Below are 16,388 nucleotides of genomic sequence, written 5' to 3' on the forward strand. Positions count from 1 at the left end.
CAAAACCCCGTCCAGAAAAAAAGAACGGCGCCGAATGTCTAGGCGTCAAAAAACCTATCCCCGAACTTCCAGCCAAAAGACAAAACAAAAAAAGTAAACGCTACTTCCAGCACAACTCTTCACACAACCACCTTCCACATATCTCTACTCTGAAGACTGCCAGCGATTACAACGATAACGATATTTCAAAACTGGACGGCCGAAGCGGCCATCTTCTCCGCCTCCAGCTCCACGCTCCCAGCGTAATTGGACTGCACGACTTGGGCTGCGCGGACAGGCTCTACGTGTGATACTTGGGTGCGCCTGACATGGCCAGCGCCCTCGTAGACAGCCCGCATGGGCAGAATCATGACCGATTGGATCGTGAGGGCGGTCCGAGTCCGCGCCACATGGTACCGGTCGGGCAGGATATGAGTGATGGCGATGCGGTGCCTGACATCACACCCTTTCAGAAGATGCTGTCTGCTACGACTGGCAGCCTTCTGACTGGACTGACCAGTATGTGGTATTCTTTCTTCCAAACCTCACAGCACCCGCGACATGCTGACACCAGACAGTGACACCTTTGGATGTCGTCCGAGTACGTTGGCAATCGCAAAATGTACACCAGCCGAGTGCTGCGAAAACCACCGCCCTCAACAAACTTCCCCTGACTGCACCCGATGCCTTCCGACCCTCCAACCTTGGCGTAACCGCCTGCTGCAGAGAGGTCTTCTTCGCGAACAATAATGCCGAGGTCTGTGTCGTAGGCCCTCACGTTAACAGGCCAATCCGAGGGATCGAGTGTGCTGTGGAGGAGACACAAAAGAGAACTTTCACCTCGACATTTGACGGGATGCGCAAGATTGCCAGGAACGAGGGACTCTTTACATTATGGAGAGGGCTATCACCAACGCTTCTCATGGCTGTACCAGCCAACATGATCTACTTCACGGGATATGAGTGGTTGCGGTACGACAGAAAGAGCCCCTTCGCATGGATGGATAACGATGCCGCACCCTTGGTGGCTGGCGCTCTCGCCAGAGTAGTCGCCGCTACATCGATTGGCCCGATCGAATTATTCCGGACGAAACTCCAGGCCTCACATGGCGACACGGCCGCCGGCCACGTCAAGGATACACTACAGAGCATGCAGGAGTCGGTTAGGACGCAGGGCTATCGTTCGCTCTGGCGAGGCCTCAGCTTGACATTGTGGAGAGATGTGCCATTCTCCGCCATGTACTGGTGGGGCTACGAATCAATACGGGCCAAGCTCACAGAGACTCGGGAGCGGGGCCGGGGCCGGACATATGAAGGCGATATTCGCGCGCGGCAACGGTCGCAGAGCCAGGAAAACCACCGGGAAACATTTACGGACAGCTTCGTCGCGGGGTCACTGTCGGGTGCCATGGCCTGTATCGCCACCATGCCGTTCGATGTCGGCAAGACGCGAACGCAGGTGTACCAAAGCACGGGGAAGAACGTAGCTGGCGGCGTCAGCAAGACGGCCATGGCCCCAGAAGAACAGACCATGTTTGGCCTCCTTCGCCATATTGTGAAGACCGAGGGCGTCCCTGGGCTGTTCAGGGGCTGGATGCCACGCGTGATGAAGGTGGCGCCCGCATGTGCGATCATGATCAGCAGCTTTGAGATGGGCAAGAAGCTATTCAGAGATGTCAACGAACGGGCGTTGAAAAAGCAACAAGAGCAAGATATGGACTGAGAGACAGGGCGCTTTCTACCATTCAGCGATCTCCACTTTTGAGCATGGCGATGCACTTTCACGGAGTTTGGTTTAGAGAAAGGTTCTTGGCATATGGGTTTTTTGACCCTTTCTTTCTTTTCTTTTCTTCTGGCATTCATCTACCACGGAGTAGAAAGACCGTATTAGAAAGGAGTTTATGGAGCATGGGGGCATGGGGCACGTGTACTTCTTGAAGGTAAGACGCTCCCACACATAGTCTGCTTGTTTGCGTTAACTCTGCTTGGGTTTATTGTATTGTATCTGTATCATTTAGCAGCAAAAACAAAATCAGGTGCAAGGCACCGACCCTTGATGTCCTGCAATCTCGGGCATAAGGAAGGAGGATAATTGTAATATCAAGCTTGTTGTCTTACTACTTTGAGTGATGCCGGCCTGCAATCCTTCTTTCCACTCGGGTTATCAACCATACAATATTTCAAACATCGTATTGTTGCTTGGGATTAAGAAGGATAGCTGAGTCGGGAAAAGAAACTCTGGTGTCTTTGGGCTATATGGAGATTTGGGTTCGAGATCTTCAACAGAATATCCCGATAAGCAAGCTGTTCACACCACGGGATCTCAACATTGAGAGGAGATACTGTTGTGGTACCGTTGGGGACTGCCGTGATAGAATGATCCCTGCCCGTTAGGGGCCCATGTGTGCCGCCGTTGCATGCCAAGCCAAGCCGCAGCTGCATTGCAGTACCGTTCAGAGGCCGACCTGCAGGCCTACACAGGCCACTAACCGAACCACTGAGGCGTGCAGACCACCCCTGACAGAACCTCAGCTCAACCTTCAGCAGGTCAGCCCAACAGGGGCTCGAAACGACCGCCGCATACCTCTTCATTTTCGCCCACGCGGCTTTTCATCAACAGAAAAATGAGGAGAAAAGGAAAAAGAGACGAGAGAAGAGAAAAGTGACGGAAGAGAAACAATGCATACTTGAACCTTCAAAGTTCTACATCGACATGTTAAAGCATATACTTACTTCGTTCTACAAACCGAACTTTGTCGAGATGCGAGTCTCTTATGTGTGAGTACGTGACTGCATGCAGACACGTACCAGAGTTCTTGCCCGTGGGGCCCTTGCCAAGATTGCAGATGACCTAGAGTGTGAGGTGCTGCACTGCAGGCATGCTAATGCTAGCCATCCAATCCCACACCTTTGTCTTGCCTAGTCCCGCCGTATTGAACGTTGCGAGTGCGAAAGTCCTGGCTGCGATCTCAGCTCGTGCATGTGACGATCGCGGAACCTGAAATTGGCGTTTTGTTTTACTATCGAGCCAGCCCGATCTCGTCATTTCCTCTGCATCTCGTTCCTCCCTCCCCTCTTGCCATCCCCATTCCCTCCCTCGCCCCTCCTTCTCTTCGGTCTAACGGTCTAACGGGGAAAAAGGCGGACCTCGAAGGGAAAATTACGACACGACGCATGACCGGTCTCGCTAGCGATATCTTAGATATCCTACCTGTATTGTCCCTGCAATTTGAACACTGTGCATCTGACAGCTGTTTTAATATCCGCTTCCTTCTGGTCTCAGGCCAACTCATAAAGGCGGTGGTATCAAACAGGCTGCTTATACATTTGGAAGACTTTCATCATCCAGCCACGATATCCTGGGGCGAGGTGACACGCAGCCAAACTCGGAGCCAACCTGCACCTGTTGCAACACCATCGAAGGAGGCTGTCTCTCTCGGAAAGTACCGCAAGGGCTCGCGAGCCTCCGTACATGATGGCGTCCGGCGGACAGCCATGGACTGGAACCCTTACAGGCGCAGGCAAGTTTCGAGTCGAGACGTCCGCTTACACACACACACACACACACACACACACACACACACTCTCTCTCTCTCTCTCTCTCTCTCTCTCTCTCTCTCTCTCTCTCTCTCTCTCTCTCTCTCTCACACACACACACAAGGGTCCCTTCAGCTAACGGTATCGTATAGCCAAGCTCCAAACGGTTACCAGGTTGCTGGAGAAACTCACGGTAGATCTTGAGAAGCACGATCTGACTACAAAAGGTCAGCAGCCCCCAACACTCAACAAACGTCCGTTCAAGGCCGACACTCTCGCTGACTTACCTGTAGAACGCGATGCCGCGCTGGACGAGCTCAAGGTCTATGGGAGAGATCCTCGAGACGCAGATCCCATATTCACCAAGGAGGTCAGTTGCTGTGGGAAGGTTGTATGACTCAGGGGAGGCTGAAACTCGGGACAGGGTATAAGAACGCTCACAAGGCACGCTTTCGACGATGAGACAGTTTCGACATCACACGGTGCGCTGAGATGTCTCGCCAACACCATGCTCATCAAGCCCGAGGCGCGACAGGTCTTTGTTGACTTGGATTACGTGGCCAAGGCGTGCGCCCAGCTGAAACGGGATACGTGGGACGATGAGTTTTTGGTATCGAGAGTCATCTTTCTCACCACCTACGGCACGAACGTCGAACTAGTGAAGCTTATCGATGGGCACGGGCTGGCAGAGACGATCATTGCGAGACTGGCAAAGCACGTCGAGGTCGCTCAGAGGGCCGGAAAGGAGAAGGCGGATCCAATGCAGGACATGGCGCTGGCCGAGATACTGAGGCTGCTGTTCAACGTGGCGCACTACTGTCCAACAAGGGTCGACTCGTTTACACCAGCAGTAGCTCACATCGTGGCACTCATCACCGGTCGCGACCTGACACCATCCCAACCCCTCGACGGCCCCTTCAGCGCCCTGGTGAACGCGCTCATCAACCTCAAACTTGAAAGTGCAGAGGCACAATCTGCCCTCTACCCGGAAGGCGACGCGCAAACTTCTGTGGTAGACCGTCTCGTTCATCTCCTCGACCTCTCTCTAGCCAAGTACAGCGACAACGAACTCGAACAGACCGTCACACCCGTCTTCTCCGTCTTCCGGCTCCTATACCAGTCCGCCCCCGAACCCGTCAAGGCCTTCCTCCGTGGCAAGTTCCTCCCTACGCCCGAGGACAGGCAGAAGGTCCTGGGCCGCGGCGAGACTCTCCCAGCCAGAGTCCTGCGGAACTCGACCAACGCGCTCACCCCACAGCTGCGCGACACTATCTCGCACCTCCTTTTCGAAATGTCGGACAAGGATGCCCACAAATTTGTCGATAACGTTGGGTACGGCTTCGCGTCGGGATTTTTGTTCCAGAACAACATCCCAGTGCCGCAGAATGCGTCGGGTGGGGAGGAGACTGGGATTGAGATTGGAAGCAGGCCAATCAATCCCATCACGGGCCAATTCTTAGATCGGGAGACGGGCCCTGACGTCCCAGAGATGACGGATGAGGAGAAGGAGAGGGAGGCGGAGAGACTATTTGTCTTGTTTGAGAGGTACGCTGTCCGATCTCGTAACTCTCAGTCTTTTTTTATTCTCTTCTTTTCCCCTCCTCTCTATTCTCCACGTTGCTTTGGAAGGATGCTAACTGTCTCACAGGCTCAAAAAGACCGGCATCATCGACATACAGAACCCAGTCGAGCAGGCCTTTCGAGAGGGTCGTTTTCAGGACATCCAGGATGATGAGAGGGTGGAAGAGCTGGACTAAAAGGGTCATGAAACCATGAAGCAAAGCACTATGGAGATATTTTTGATGGGTGGCATGTTGTCTTTGCAAAGCAATGGGGTTTATGGAAGGCATGGGATCAGCGTTGTGTGTGCGCGCATCTCTAGACTCTACACTGCGTTTAAAGAGGAGCGATGTTTAGAATGACCACCAATGGATTATGGACTATCGTGAGACAACTTGTCACGGGCTCACAGCTGATCTACCAGGCTGTCTTCAGATGTTCGCTAGTGACTGAAGTTTTAGAGATGCTGGCTGAAGAGACACAATCCTGACAGCATGATAGCATGACAGCATGACAGCATGACAGAATATGACTCGATTGTCGACTATGCGACAGGACGGGACATGTGGTGGGAAAATTGCATGTGCCATGGCCATTCATTCCATTGAGACTCTGATTTGTTTGGCTGTCTTTTTTGCTTTATTTTCCTTTAAACCCCCCCCCCCCACCACTTCGTTGGGCGGGAAAAGAGAGAGCCAGGGTTCGGGGGGGAGTAGTATCCAATATGAGCTTGTTTGCCATGAGCGTTATTTACTGGCTGGATGAGACGCATCGGTACGATTGAAACCCAAAACGTCCGGTCATCCAAAAGGAAGGTTTCATTTCTTCTTTTTTTCTTTCTTGTCTTCTTTTTAGCTGGTCCAGTGTCACCAGTGTAAGCGGCAGTGTGAACGCGCAGCGAAAGCAGAAAGACAAACAAGGTCCGTAGTGTATGGAGCGCCGAGAGGTACCCAGCGTTGGTATCTAACACGCGTTTGCCCAGGTCGCGCCTTCCATCCTTCTTGCTCCAACGAATATTTACAACGATCTTCCACTCGTCTCTCCTTGCACTGGACGCGTCAATCCATTTTTTTTTTCCCCCTCCCCTCCTCTTTTCTCTAAAACACCACGCAGCACGCGGAAGAAGGACAGGCAACAAACCATCAGACAAGATGTCTTTCGTTGACGATCCAGAGCTGTAAGACCAGTCGCGCCTCATTTCCAGAGGGGCTGCGCGCGCCGCGCGATTTCTATAGATAGCTAATCCAAGTCTGAACGTTATCAGAGACAACTTCGACGACGTCCCCATTCCTCACATTGGGACGGATCTGTTCGAGAACCTAGACGGCAGTGACCACGAGCATTCAGACACTGGCCCAGTCGTCCCCGAGATCCTGCAAGGCGAGGAAGCTGAGAGCGATACGGAGCTGCCCAAGTCCGCCTCAAACAACGACACATCGGCTGAGGACAACAGCGCGGGCGAAGACCAAGAGAACGACGAGGACGAAGAGAACGATGAGGAAGACATACCCAGCACTGCCATGGTGGTGAAGGCGCCTGCCGCCCCAGCGCCTGCAAAGAAGCGCGGCAGACCTGCGACCGCCGCGTCGCGCTCTGCGACTCCCAAAAAGACTCACAAGGGTGGCCCCGTTGCCGCTGGTCGCAAGCGCAAGGCTGATGCCGCCTCTGCAGACGAGCCTGTTGTCAAACGCAACAGTCGCGGTCGCGCTACTGCCGCCGCCGCTTCTGACGCCATCAAGCTGGCTTCGGCCAAACGACCACGCGCTGCCCCCGGCACTGCTAAGGCTGTACGTCATTTCGCCTGCGCCTCTTGGGTCTCCTTCCTAACGATAACAACTAACGCATTACCTGCAGGCCCCAAAGGCTACCGGCGCCAAGCGAGGACCCAAACCAGGCTCCAGGACCAAGAAGGTGGCGGAGGAGGAGGCGGGCGAGGAGTACGAGGTCGAGCAAATCTTGGACCATGGCATCGACAAAGAAACCAAGGAGCATATGTATCTGGTCAAGTGGAAGGGCTACAAGGTCTCGGATAACACATGGGAGCCGAAGGAGAATCTGGCGCACGCTGCTGCTTTAGTGGATGAGTTTGAGTCGGCGCGCAAGGAGGAGAAGGAGAAGCCCGGACCGAAGAAGAGCGCCCCGGCCAAGAAAGGTGCCGCTCCCAAGGAGAGCTCTAAGAAGGCAGCCGCTCCTACAAAATCTGGTCGTGGCCCAGGCCGACCTAGAAAGAGCTAGTGGGCTGCCTGGGCCTCGTCGCTATGGAACTACATGGTCATGAGAGGTGACAAATGATTTTCGCTTGGCAGGAGGGCCCCGAAGGCAGGCTCTCTCACAGCTGATGAGTGGTTAATTATCCTACGGCCGATACTTCGATAATGGACGGGGCGGTTGGCTATTCGGAATTGTTTGTGTCGCACGAATAGTCAGCCATCAAATACAAAAGGAAAGAGAAAACGGATGATAGCACACCAGCATGAGTACTGGCTGGATTTCAAACCAAAAATGGGCATCTTTCTAAACCTTTGAGCCCTCAGGTCATTATAGGCAGATAATGAAATGCTCTTCTGCTCTTCATACCTTTCAATGCATCCAGCAGGGCAGTGTGAGAAATATTATGTTGTGTGGGGACGGACCTCAACTTTCAGGGTCCTGTGTGGTCTGTGCGCCAAGCTACCCCCAGTGTCACCAGGGATCAGAGCTCCCTTGCTGAAGTGGGCTGCTGGTGAGGTACTAGCTATTAGCTGACTGGAATTCTGACAGGTGTCTGGACTGTCACAAGCTTGTATTCCACCATCCGTCAGTCCACTTCACCTTCACTTCGACCACCAGTCAAGAAGCTCTGTTTAGCCCTGGGTGAATGCCCTGTGCTCCCACTTGCTAGTTCAGCCGAGTAGTCCCTCTGACATCGAACAGAAGAGCGCGTCACGCTTTCAGGGCGGGTTGCATGTCGCATCGCGTCGCTCTTTCAGATTTGCTTTCTCAAGAGCCATAGGCACGCTATCACAACAGCAGTCAAGATGGACTCGCTCCGAACGACCCTGCAGCCCATTCTGCAGCCTGTGACACACAAACTGCCCCAACCAATTCGCGACCTGGGCGTCTCCATCCTCGGCGAACAATGCTACTCCTCGCTCGTCCTCGACATCGACGTTGCCGACCTCGAGTGCCTGAAATTCGCCGTCTCTAAAGCGCTCGGCATCGGCATCGTGGCCGCCTCCTCCATCGTCAAGGTCCCACAGATCCTCAACCTCGTGCGCAGCAAGTCCGCATCCGGCGTGTCCTTCCTCAGCTACCTCCTCGAGACGACGAGCTACCTCATTTCGCTGGCCTACAATGTCCGCAACGGTTTCCCCTTCTCCACGTACGGAGAGACGGCGCTTATCCTGGGCCAAAACGTGGTCATCACCGTGCTCGTGCTGAACTACAGCGGCAAGCCATCCCTGGCGGCGCTGTTCGTGGCGGTGCTGGCGGCGAGCGTCGCGACACTGTTCAGCGAGGCGCTTGTGGGCATGGATGTGTTGGGATATCTGCAGGCGGGCGCGGGCACGCTGGGTGTGGCCAGCAAGGTGCCCCAGATCCTGGCCATCTACCAGGAGGGCGGCACGGGACAGTTGAGCGCGTTCACGGTGAGTGCAGGTTCTTTGTGTTGATTCAATGTTCAGCCCCCCCCCCCCCCCCTCCTCCCACCTCCCTCCAGACACGGTTTGGCATGCGATGCGAGAATGGCAATTTTTAGCCATTACTATATGCACATGTCACTTTCCCGTCCAGGGGTGAGGAGCTCGTGGGGCCCTTGTAAACCGCGCAGTGGCGTTCTCCCCGAGACGCGCATGCAGCTTCCCGTTCGAGCATGAAGAAAAAAAAGACCCCAACAGCACGACTAACTACCGCATACGGCAGGTCTTCAACTACCTGCTCGGCTCAGCCGTCCGCATCTTCACAACCTTCCAGGAGGTCGACGACAAGCTGATTCTGTACGGCTTCGTCGCGGGCTTCGTGCTCAATTGCGTGCTCGCCGCGCAGATGGTATACTATTGGAATGCGCCCTCCGCCAAGGCCCTGGGCAAGCGCAAGGAGGTGATCGCCCTGCAACCTGCATCTGCAACTTCCTCTTCTCCGTCCGCCTCGGATGCCGGCGCATCGAGTGCTGTGCCCAAGAAGGCTCCGACGACGCGCAGACGGGGCTAGAAAAGGTACCTGGTTGAGAGCTTTGTACCATGTGTTTGTAGGACTGGGATCTGCCATGGGGGTCATGTTCTTGTCCCAGGTGGAAGGATGAATGTGCAGATGTACATACGTAGAAAGTGTGTTACATTTAGCATTCAGGCCAGTACTGGCCAAGCCTCTCGGTATCTTAGATCCTACAAATCGAGCAAAATGTGAGAGTGTCACCTACTCTACTGCAGGCTTTCAAAGTCATGCGTCCAATGGTTGTGAATGGCGTTTTAGGTGTAATAGCAGGTAGGCGGTGGGTGATATATGGCTTTCAGCACCCTGAAGCATGGTACGTAATAGACACTCCATATGATCATAGAGGCATGTGGGCTTTATCACAGATAGTGCTTTGTTCGCGAGTAGTCAGTCTATTTGAGGACACAGATGATTACATTCCCGCGCTCAACTACGTTACAACGTTCCCTCACGAAGCCTGCTTAAGAAACCACCTATATCTCTGCTGTCTACTAATGCTGGAATAAGGAAGCGATCTTGTCGTCGAGAGAGTCGGCAACAGAAGCCTACATTCAACGTTAGCAGCTGCAGTCAAACCCTTCCAAGTTAGGAATAACAGAAGGGAAACTTACGATGTGTCCCTCAACGGATAGACTGTGGTCGAACGCTTCCCAGGTGAGAGAAACATTGTCCTTGATACCAACGTCCAGCGGCGCACCTAGTCGGACAAAAGCCACAGCAGCGTCGCCCGGCACGCGTAGCTCCTGCAGTCCGAGCTCTTACCGAGGCAGGTTCGGCGGGGCCCAACCTCGAACGCATCACGGTTCGGCCTCCTCATCAGCCTCTAGCAGTCCGGCACCGTTTCGGCGAGGACATCGAGGACGTCGACACTGCGCTCGTCCTCGTGGGCTACGTAGCAGACCTGGCCTGCCTCGGGGTCCCAGTCGAGATCGTCCAGCTGCGCCGGGCATGGGCTTGGGGTTGACGACCAGCCTTGGCATGACGAGGAGGAGCGTGTGGGAGGGGGATGCGCTGGAGGGCGAGACGGCACCTGGGATGGCTAGGCTGCGGAACAGGCGCCGGCAGTAGTCTTGCGCACCTTTTCCGCCCTTGGTGGTGAAGTGCAGGGTGCAGGTTAGGGCGTTGGGGTCGCTGCCTGTGCTCGTGCCGTGCGTGGCTTGCTGGGCGAGGGGTGGTGTGTGTGGTGGGGGCGGGTGAAGTGTGAGGAGGGAAAGGGCCCGGACGAACGCCGCCTTGTCGATGACAGGCGTGGCGGCGCCATCTCCGCTTGTCCACACGGGCGGGAAGGGGAACGAGGCGTGAAAGTTGATGAGCCTGCACAGTACGGCGACGGCATGTTCGTCTGGCTCTTTTGTGGAGAGTCGCCCTACGACGAAACGCTAGAGCTCCTGCTGTATTAGATCTAGATGATGCGGCGGGTGCATTATAATTGAGTGTTAAGGACCTTTGGGAAGGGAAGTAGTAGCCAAGTTTGAGAGGGCTCGCCACTCACTGCCTGATGCGCCAGAGGCCTCCTCGAAGCACTGCTCTATGCCGTGGAGCAATTTTGCAAGACTGGACCTCGCTTGCTCAGTGTACCTCTCGAGAATCATATCTACAGCCGATGGTTAGACCTCGACAAAGTACTGATGTGGTAGATGGATGTTCATGCGAACGTACTCTTGTTGAGAACACCCCTGTTGAATCTTTCTCTCACAATATCAGCGCTGTAGTGTACTAAATCAAGGTTCTCGTAGGCTTCATATTCCTCAAACTTTTGGAACACTGCGCTGGACGAGATCTCCATGTTTAGTCGAGTTAATGGGTTTAATGGTTAACGGTTGAGAGAATGTACACTAAACTGACAAATATGATAATGGAAGATTGAAGAAACTGTAGAACTGAGGCTGTAGATGACCAGGAGTCAGAACAGTATATTACGGAGGTATGTGTTATAGCATGATTATTTTGCGCCTCCGTCGTTCATGGTATAGATCAGCTGTGGAGGCCTACGTTGCAATGTACAGATATCATATAGACATGCTTATATTGGGTCCCCAGCCAGCCTGCTAACGTAATCGAGGTATAGGGGCATCAGCTCAAATAAGTGTCTGACATTCCAACATCTGAGTTCCTTCGGCAGACTATTTAGAACCCAGGGGGCACCACGTGTGGCCGTCATAAGTGCCGATATAAAAGCAATATCGAATATGGCCAAGTCGTATCGTCTTCAAAGAGCCAAATGCTCCGGCGAGCTGGACCAAGAAAACACCAAGAGAAAGGGTCTTGAAACAACAAGCAGAGCCTCCATTTCGCTGCCTCTCCGGCCCGGGCTCTGGCTGACAAAAGTTGATGGGATGGCGCACTACGGCCACACAGGTTCGAACTCTTGTACAGGAGCACTGACACAGAAAATCTTGACTCGATATTTGTAAATGAGCTTCAACATGGAGTTGATCTTAAGAGGCACCTGGCAGCAAAGCAGTTAGCCTTTGGCCAATCAGTGGCCGGTGAGCCTCCTCTTGTATGATACTGGGTTTACGAAAGCTGTGTATGTTCCAAGAGTTGTGGATCAACTCTCTTATTGTTTCAAATGTAGGCGAGGAAATTGGGTTAGAGGCCCCAGGCAAGGCCATCTGCTAAGGAACTCAGATCTTATCCATGCCGTCCGGTCCTGGAATAGTCGCAACTTTTGGAGACGTTGGCTTTCTGCAAGACTGGATGGTTATTTGCATGGGCGTGGTCAAAACAGAGAGGATGGCAGAGGTCAACGAGATATAACAAAGGACGTCACCTCACAGTTAATAGAGTACTAACAACGATCATCATCAACCTCATCCCACTTGTCTTGTTTTCCTATTGACTCATAATCAATCTTTCGTCTTTTCCAAGTCCACGATCTGCATATCTGGACAGGTCTGTTCTTTTCCCCATTTATTCAAAAACCTCAAAACACTATTTTAAACATGAAATTCCTCAACCTCGCCCTTGCTTTCGCAACCTGGCAGGTCCTTACGGACATGGGCGGCAAGCACATTGTGACATCGCATACTTTCGACGTATAGCGGTCGACGTATAGCGGGCGTCGTTACGGTCTTCATCGCTGTGGGTCCTTTGGCTCCCGAATTGCGGCCGAGGCCCAAGATGAGACCTCGGGAGCTGCTGACGAGCGCTTGAAACCAGCGTCGAGCATGTGCTGAGGACCAGTACGTGGAGTAGCTCTTGGAAAGCTTATCCAGTATTTGCATGTATGGAAGTTGCCCTCGAGGGGGCTCCTACCAAGATATTTTTTGTACAGCAAAAGCCTGAAGGAGCAACGCTCTCAGGTAGGCAGGCGGTAGGCTCTGTTCTTCCCCTCAAATGCACGGACTGCTAAGAGACCCGTGCAGCGCTTTGCACCAGCCAAATCAAGAGACGGCACCGCGGACTGCAACGCATCACAGCTGTTACTTATCTTACTAGAACCACAGCAGCCGTCCACATACCCCGATCAGGTCTCCGACTCCAGGGGTGGGAGAAACCAAAAATCGGGTGGTTGGCTGGGCACGCCGCCTGGCTTGCCCAAAGCAAGGAGGCGACTGGCCTGAGGTCCTATCTCGCTCACACCTGCCCGAGCTGCCCAAAACCTGAACCCAACATGAGCGGGATCAGGCTACGTTGCAATGCCCGCTTCGCACTGGATTCGTGCAGACTGTGTTCACACTTATCTGTGCCGTCTCTCGCAAGTCCGGCCAGTCGAGAAGGCTCGTCACTTATCAGATCAACCTGTTCATCGCTGCAGTTGGCCAGGTCTGACAATGGCGTCCCGTCCGGCGAGGGCAATCAGCCAGCCAGCCAGCAAGCGTGCGACGGAAGGAGGGCTGCGCACGGCTCTCGGGCGGCATACCGAGCCAGGACTTGCCCGATGTAGAGACGCGAGCTGTCGAGGGCGTCATCACACGAGCGTCTGGAGCCACGTTGCTCATGTGGGAGTTTGAAGCTATGAGAAGATTTGGAGGAGGAGGAGGAGGAGGAGGAGGAGGAGGAGAACTGAGGAGAAGAGGACGAGGGCGTGTCCTGCTGATCTGCTTGAACCGAGGGCCTAGACCGGGCGTGATGACTTGTTCGTCCGTCAGTGGCCCTCTTCTCTCCCAAAAAGGGGACATGCGAGCCTTATCCTGTCTCGTGGTTGTCTTTTACATGCTGCGGCTGCATGCACTCGCTTCTTTCGAATCCCCGGGCGTCTTGGATCCCCGGCGGGCATAAGGGTTGCTTGTCGTGCCGATGTGGTGCTGAGTGGCACAGCAGGCGGTCCAGAGTTAATCGTAGAATGTCCTGCTCGCCAGCTTACCCCCTTTCACCCTCTCTCTAATTACAGAGGTTGCATTACCGGTCGCGTGCCTCTTGGAGAAGTCATGTCCAGGGCCAGGATCGTCATCAACACGCCACGAGGGACTCGTGGCCAGATTTCGAATATGCGGAGTGCGGCTGACACCAGTGCATGCGCAAGCTCTGGATTGAATTCTGACCAAGTTTCATCAATCAACCAGGTAGACCAGTGAATTGCTGGAGTATGACTGCCGGTTAAAAGAAAAAGATGCAGGGATGCAGGTTTCTGACGAGTCCCTTGGGAGAGGGGGGGGGGGTTTTTCCATCAGGCAGGAAGGGGCACGGGGAATCTTCTCCTGTCTACCAGTGTCTGTGTGTTGGAGCTTGGGGCCGTACAGCCAAGGCTCCAAGTGGTGCAGCCGTGTCCGAGGGGTGCGGTCAGGGGAAGCGCCCTCATTTGTTCTGGCCAGTCACCTTGCAAATGGCGGCTCTTGTCACCCTTGGTATCGGTGTGGACGGTGCGATGTAGTCATGCAGATCTCTTGCCCCCTCACCCCAATATCCGCCCCTCCCCCTTCCTGCTCCCTCCTCCCCTTCTCCACTCCCACATATACTACTGCCTATGATATGACTATAGTATGTAGTTGTTACGGTGGTACACCTCTTTGAATCCACACTTCCCTCCCCATTATATAGAGAGTGGGATTTTCGGGGCTGACGATTGTTCCACTGCTTCCATTGCAGGGGAAAATACGGGGTGGAAGAAGAAGGGAGGGAGAACCTCGAAGCGAGGGTGACTGACTGGGGAAGAGGGATATGAGAGGTGACGACGTCCACCTGATGAAAGTTAGAGCGTGGTGTGAGTGACAGTACTAGGGTAGGATGATTAGTTGTGGTAAGTAGCACGGTAGTACGCGGCAGTTTGTACAATCCGTCAAGGACTTGTCTCACCGCAGGACTGAACACCACACAAGTGCAACACCCCCCGGGGGCGAGCAACGATCCACACTCATCCATAGATACGGCTTTTTGATTGTTCATCTTTGGAGATCTACTTATCCTCTCTCAAGTAGAGGAGGACTAGTAGTAATCACTGCTTAGTCCTCCTCGCGAGTCATTGATGTGTGTGATAGCAGTAGGGTCACCGCGCAGATCCGATCTAGGAGGGACCAGAAGGGAGATGAATTTCGTCCGATTGCCTCAGCCTCCTAGTGACGCTTCTTGTCGTGTTCTTCAGCCCCCCCCCCCAGCCAATGCTCACCGCCACGCTAACACTACTGCAAATACATACCTTAGTACTATGTTACATATTATGGCTTAAGGTGTGGTGCAGTAATATGTGTGCTACTATGTACAGTATGCAGCTTTGCCTTCTACCAATGGCGACATTTCCAGTCGTCCTGGCGCGAAAAAAAGGTTGCTGCAGGTCCAAGACAGGTGGGAGTGGAACCCGTTGCCACTGCCACGCTAACGGACCCGTGCTGCCGTGGAATGGAAGAAGAAGAAGAAGGAACCGTGAGGTTTGAGCGAAGACCCCGCTGCGCCTACTACGGTATAGTGTAAGGCAAGGGTTCCATCAATCCGGGGCTGCCGGGGTCTCTGGACAAAGAGCCCCAAAAATGCAAATTCTCCTAACGTCAGGTAGAGAAAGTTCCGCGGGTAGGTCTGTTTCCTTGTGTTCCGACCTGTCGTGTTTTCAGGTTTTCTCCCTTTTCCCCCAATGTGGGCTCCTTGGGTACCAAATAGAAAGGCTAGTTCAGGCTTGGCTCACCAGTTTTCTGCACTGTTCTGTGTCACTGTCTCTATATCTGAGTCTTGGGCCAATCCCCATATGGAAGGGCGCACTGCGTCTAGTTCAGTTTTCCCTGCGGACCACAATCGGCCGTGGAGCTTTTCATTATTATTTTACTACTGTCACATGGATTTTACCCGACCCCCCTCTTCGTCCCCTTTCGTCTTCTTTTTTCCTTCGCCTCCATGTCCCACTGGGTCATGTTTCACCGCAGACTACTACTATTACTACTACTACTACTCTAATACTACTACCACAACCTTGACTACTGTCTTGATACTGAGTAATCATACTGTGGTCAAGCATAAATAAGATCGAGTCATCCATCCACTTAACTCTTCATGGTGCCACTGCCCCCGATTGCGCCATCGTCACCGCTCGGGAACTAACACAGACGCGTCGGCCGACTTACCTCGCTGATTGCATTCAGGACCTGGATTGCGTGCTTGCTGCTGAAGCGTTGATCAGCCATCCCCAGCTCACTGTGTTTCTTGTTTGAGTAGGTCAGGTTCCAGGGACACAGGAACCCTTCGGGAAGAAAGGGGGGTGGGAAAGGGAAAGGGAAAAAAGGGCGGATCCCCCTTGTTCATCGTTTCGACGTTGCGTCTTGCGTCTTGCACCTTGCACTTCTTCTTGTTCCCTATCTTGTTCCTGGCCTGTGCATAAGTCTCTTGTTTTTCTGGACCGATCCGGCAGGAAGAGGTGACTATCAGACACACAACGTCAACGACAGACAGTGTACGACTGTGTGCTTGGTCGTTCACCTGAGGCGGATACGCGGGCTCATTTCTCATCCGGTCCATCCAACCAACCAATTGGCCCTTCCCTGGAGCATTTTTTCCCATTGCCTCGTCTGTTCAGGCACATACATTCTATACACTCTCAGGGGTTGGGGGCAAACACACACACACACATCATCTGTGGAGAGACAATCTATTCATATATCTAGAGGGGACGGACGCCTCTACCTCAACTCCTCTGATCCCTTCATCATTATCATCCACCACCATTATCAGGCTTCTCCTTCCTTCTGTCCCTCTAT

General features: G+C 53.6%; 5 protein-coding genes across 5 annotated transcripts; 4 read left to right on the forward strand and 1 right to left on the reverse strand.

The window, feature by feature from the left end:
* Positions 1–410: 410 nt before the first annotated feature.
* Positions 411–2,095, forward strand: M406DRAFT_291654 (mitochondrial carrier; the record flags this gene model as incomplete). The annotated part of the gene is made up of 2 exons (XM_040918978.1): positions 411–498; positions 558–2,095. 2 exons carry the CDS (start codon positions 411–413, stop codon positions 1,700–1,702), a joined length of 1,233 nt encoding a protein of 410 aa, XP_040775504.1. The 3' UTR covers positions 1,703–2,095.
* A 1,379-nt stretch (positions 2,096–3,474) lies between these two features.
* On the forward strand, positions 3,475–5,273 carry M406DRAFT_340128 (uncharacterized protein; the record flags this gene model as incomplete). The annotated part of the gene is made up of 5 exons (XM_040921527.1): positions 3,475–3,511; positions 3,669–3,743; positions 3,810–3,886; positions 3,941–5,061; positions 5,165–5,273. The coding sequence occupies 5 exons, from the start codon at positions 3,475–3,477 to the stop codon at positions 5,271–5,273; spliced, it is 1,419 nt and encodes a 472-aa protein (XP_040775505.1).
* Positions 5,274–5,800: 527 nt separating this feature from the next.
* On the forward strand, positions 5,801–7,311 carry M406DRAFT_330879 (uncharacterized protein; the record flags this gene model as incomplete). The annotated part of the gene is made up of 6 exons (XM_040920572.1): positions 5,801–5,850; positions 5,932–5,996; positions 6,190–6,253; positions 6,341–6,863; positions 6,931–6,987; positions 7,162–7,311. The coding sequence occupies 6 exons, from the start codon at positions 5,801–5,803 to the stop codon at positions 7,309–7,311; spliced, it is 909 nt and encodes a 302-aa protein (XP_040775506.1).
* Positions 7,312–8,093: 782 nt separating this feature from the next.
* Positions 8,094–9,604, forward strand: M406DRAFT_346595 (mannose-P-dolichol utilization defect 1 protein; the record flags this gene model as incomplete). The annotated part of the gene is made up of 2 exons (XM_040922209.1): positions 8,094–8,702; positions 8,977–9,604. The coding sequence occupies 2 exons, from the start codon at positions 8,094–8,096 to the stop codon at positions 9,262–9,264; spliced, it is 897 nt and encodes a 298-aa protein (XP_040775507.1). The 3' UTR covers positions 9,265–9,604.
* A 154-nt stretch (positions 9,605–9,758) lies between these two features.
* Positions 9,759–11,053, reverse strand: M406DRAFT_330881 (uncharacterized protein; the record flags this gene model as incomplete). The annotated part of the gene is made up of 7 exons (XM_040920573.1): positions 9,759–9,812; positions 9,879–9,964; positions 10,030–10,090; positions 10,121–10,239; positions 10,346–10,633; positions 10,760–10,861; positions 10,927–11,053. The coding sequence occupies 7 exons, from the start codon at positions 11,051–11,053 to the stop codon at positions 9,759–9,761; spliced, it is 837 nt and encodes a 278-aa protein (XP_040775508.1).
* Positions 11,054–16,388: the final 5,335 nt, after the last annotated feature.

The sequence above is a fragment of the Cryphonectria parasitica genome (genome assembly GCF_011745365.1).
Source record: "Cryphonectria parasitica EP155 unplaced genomic scaffold M406scaffold_5, whole genome shotgun sequence".
Classification (NCBI taxonomy): domain Eukaryota; kingdom Fungi; phylum Ascomycota; class Sordariomycetes; order Diaporthales; family Cryphonectriaceae; genus Cryphonectria; species Cryphonectria parasitica.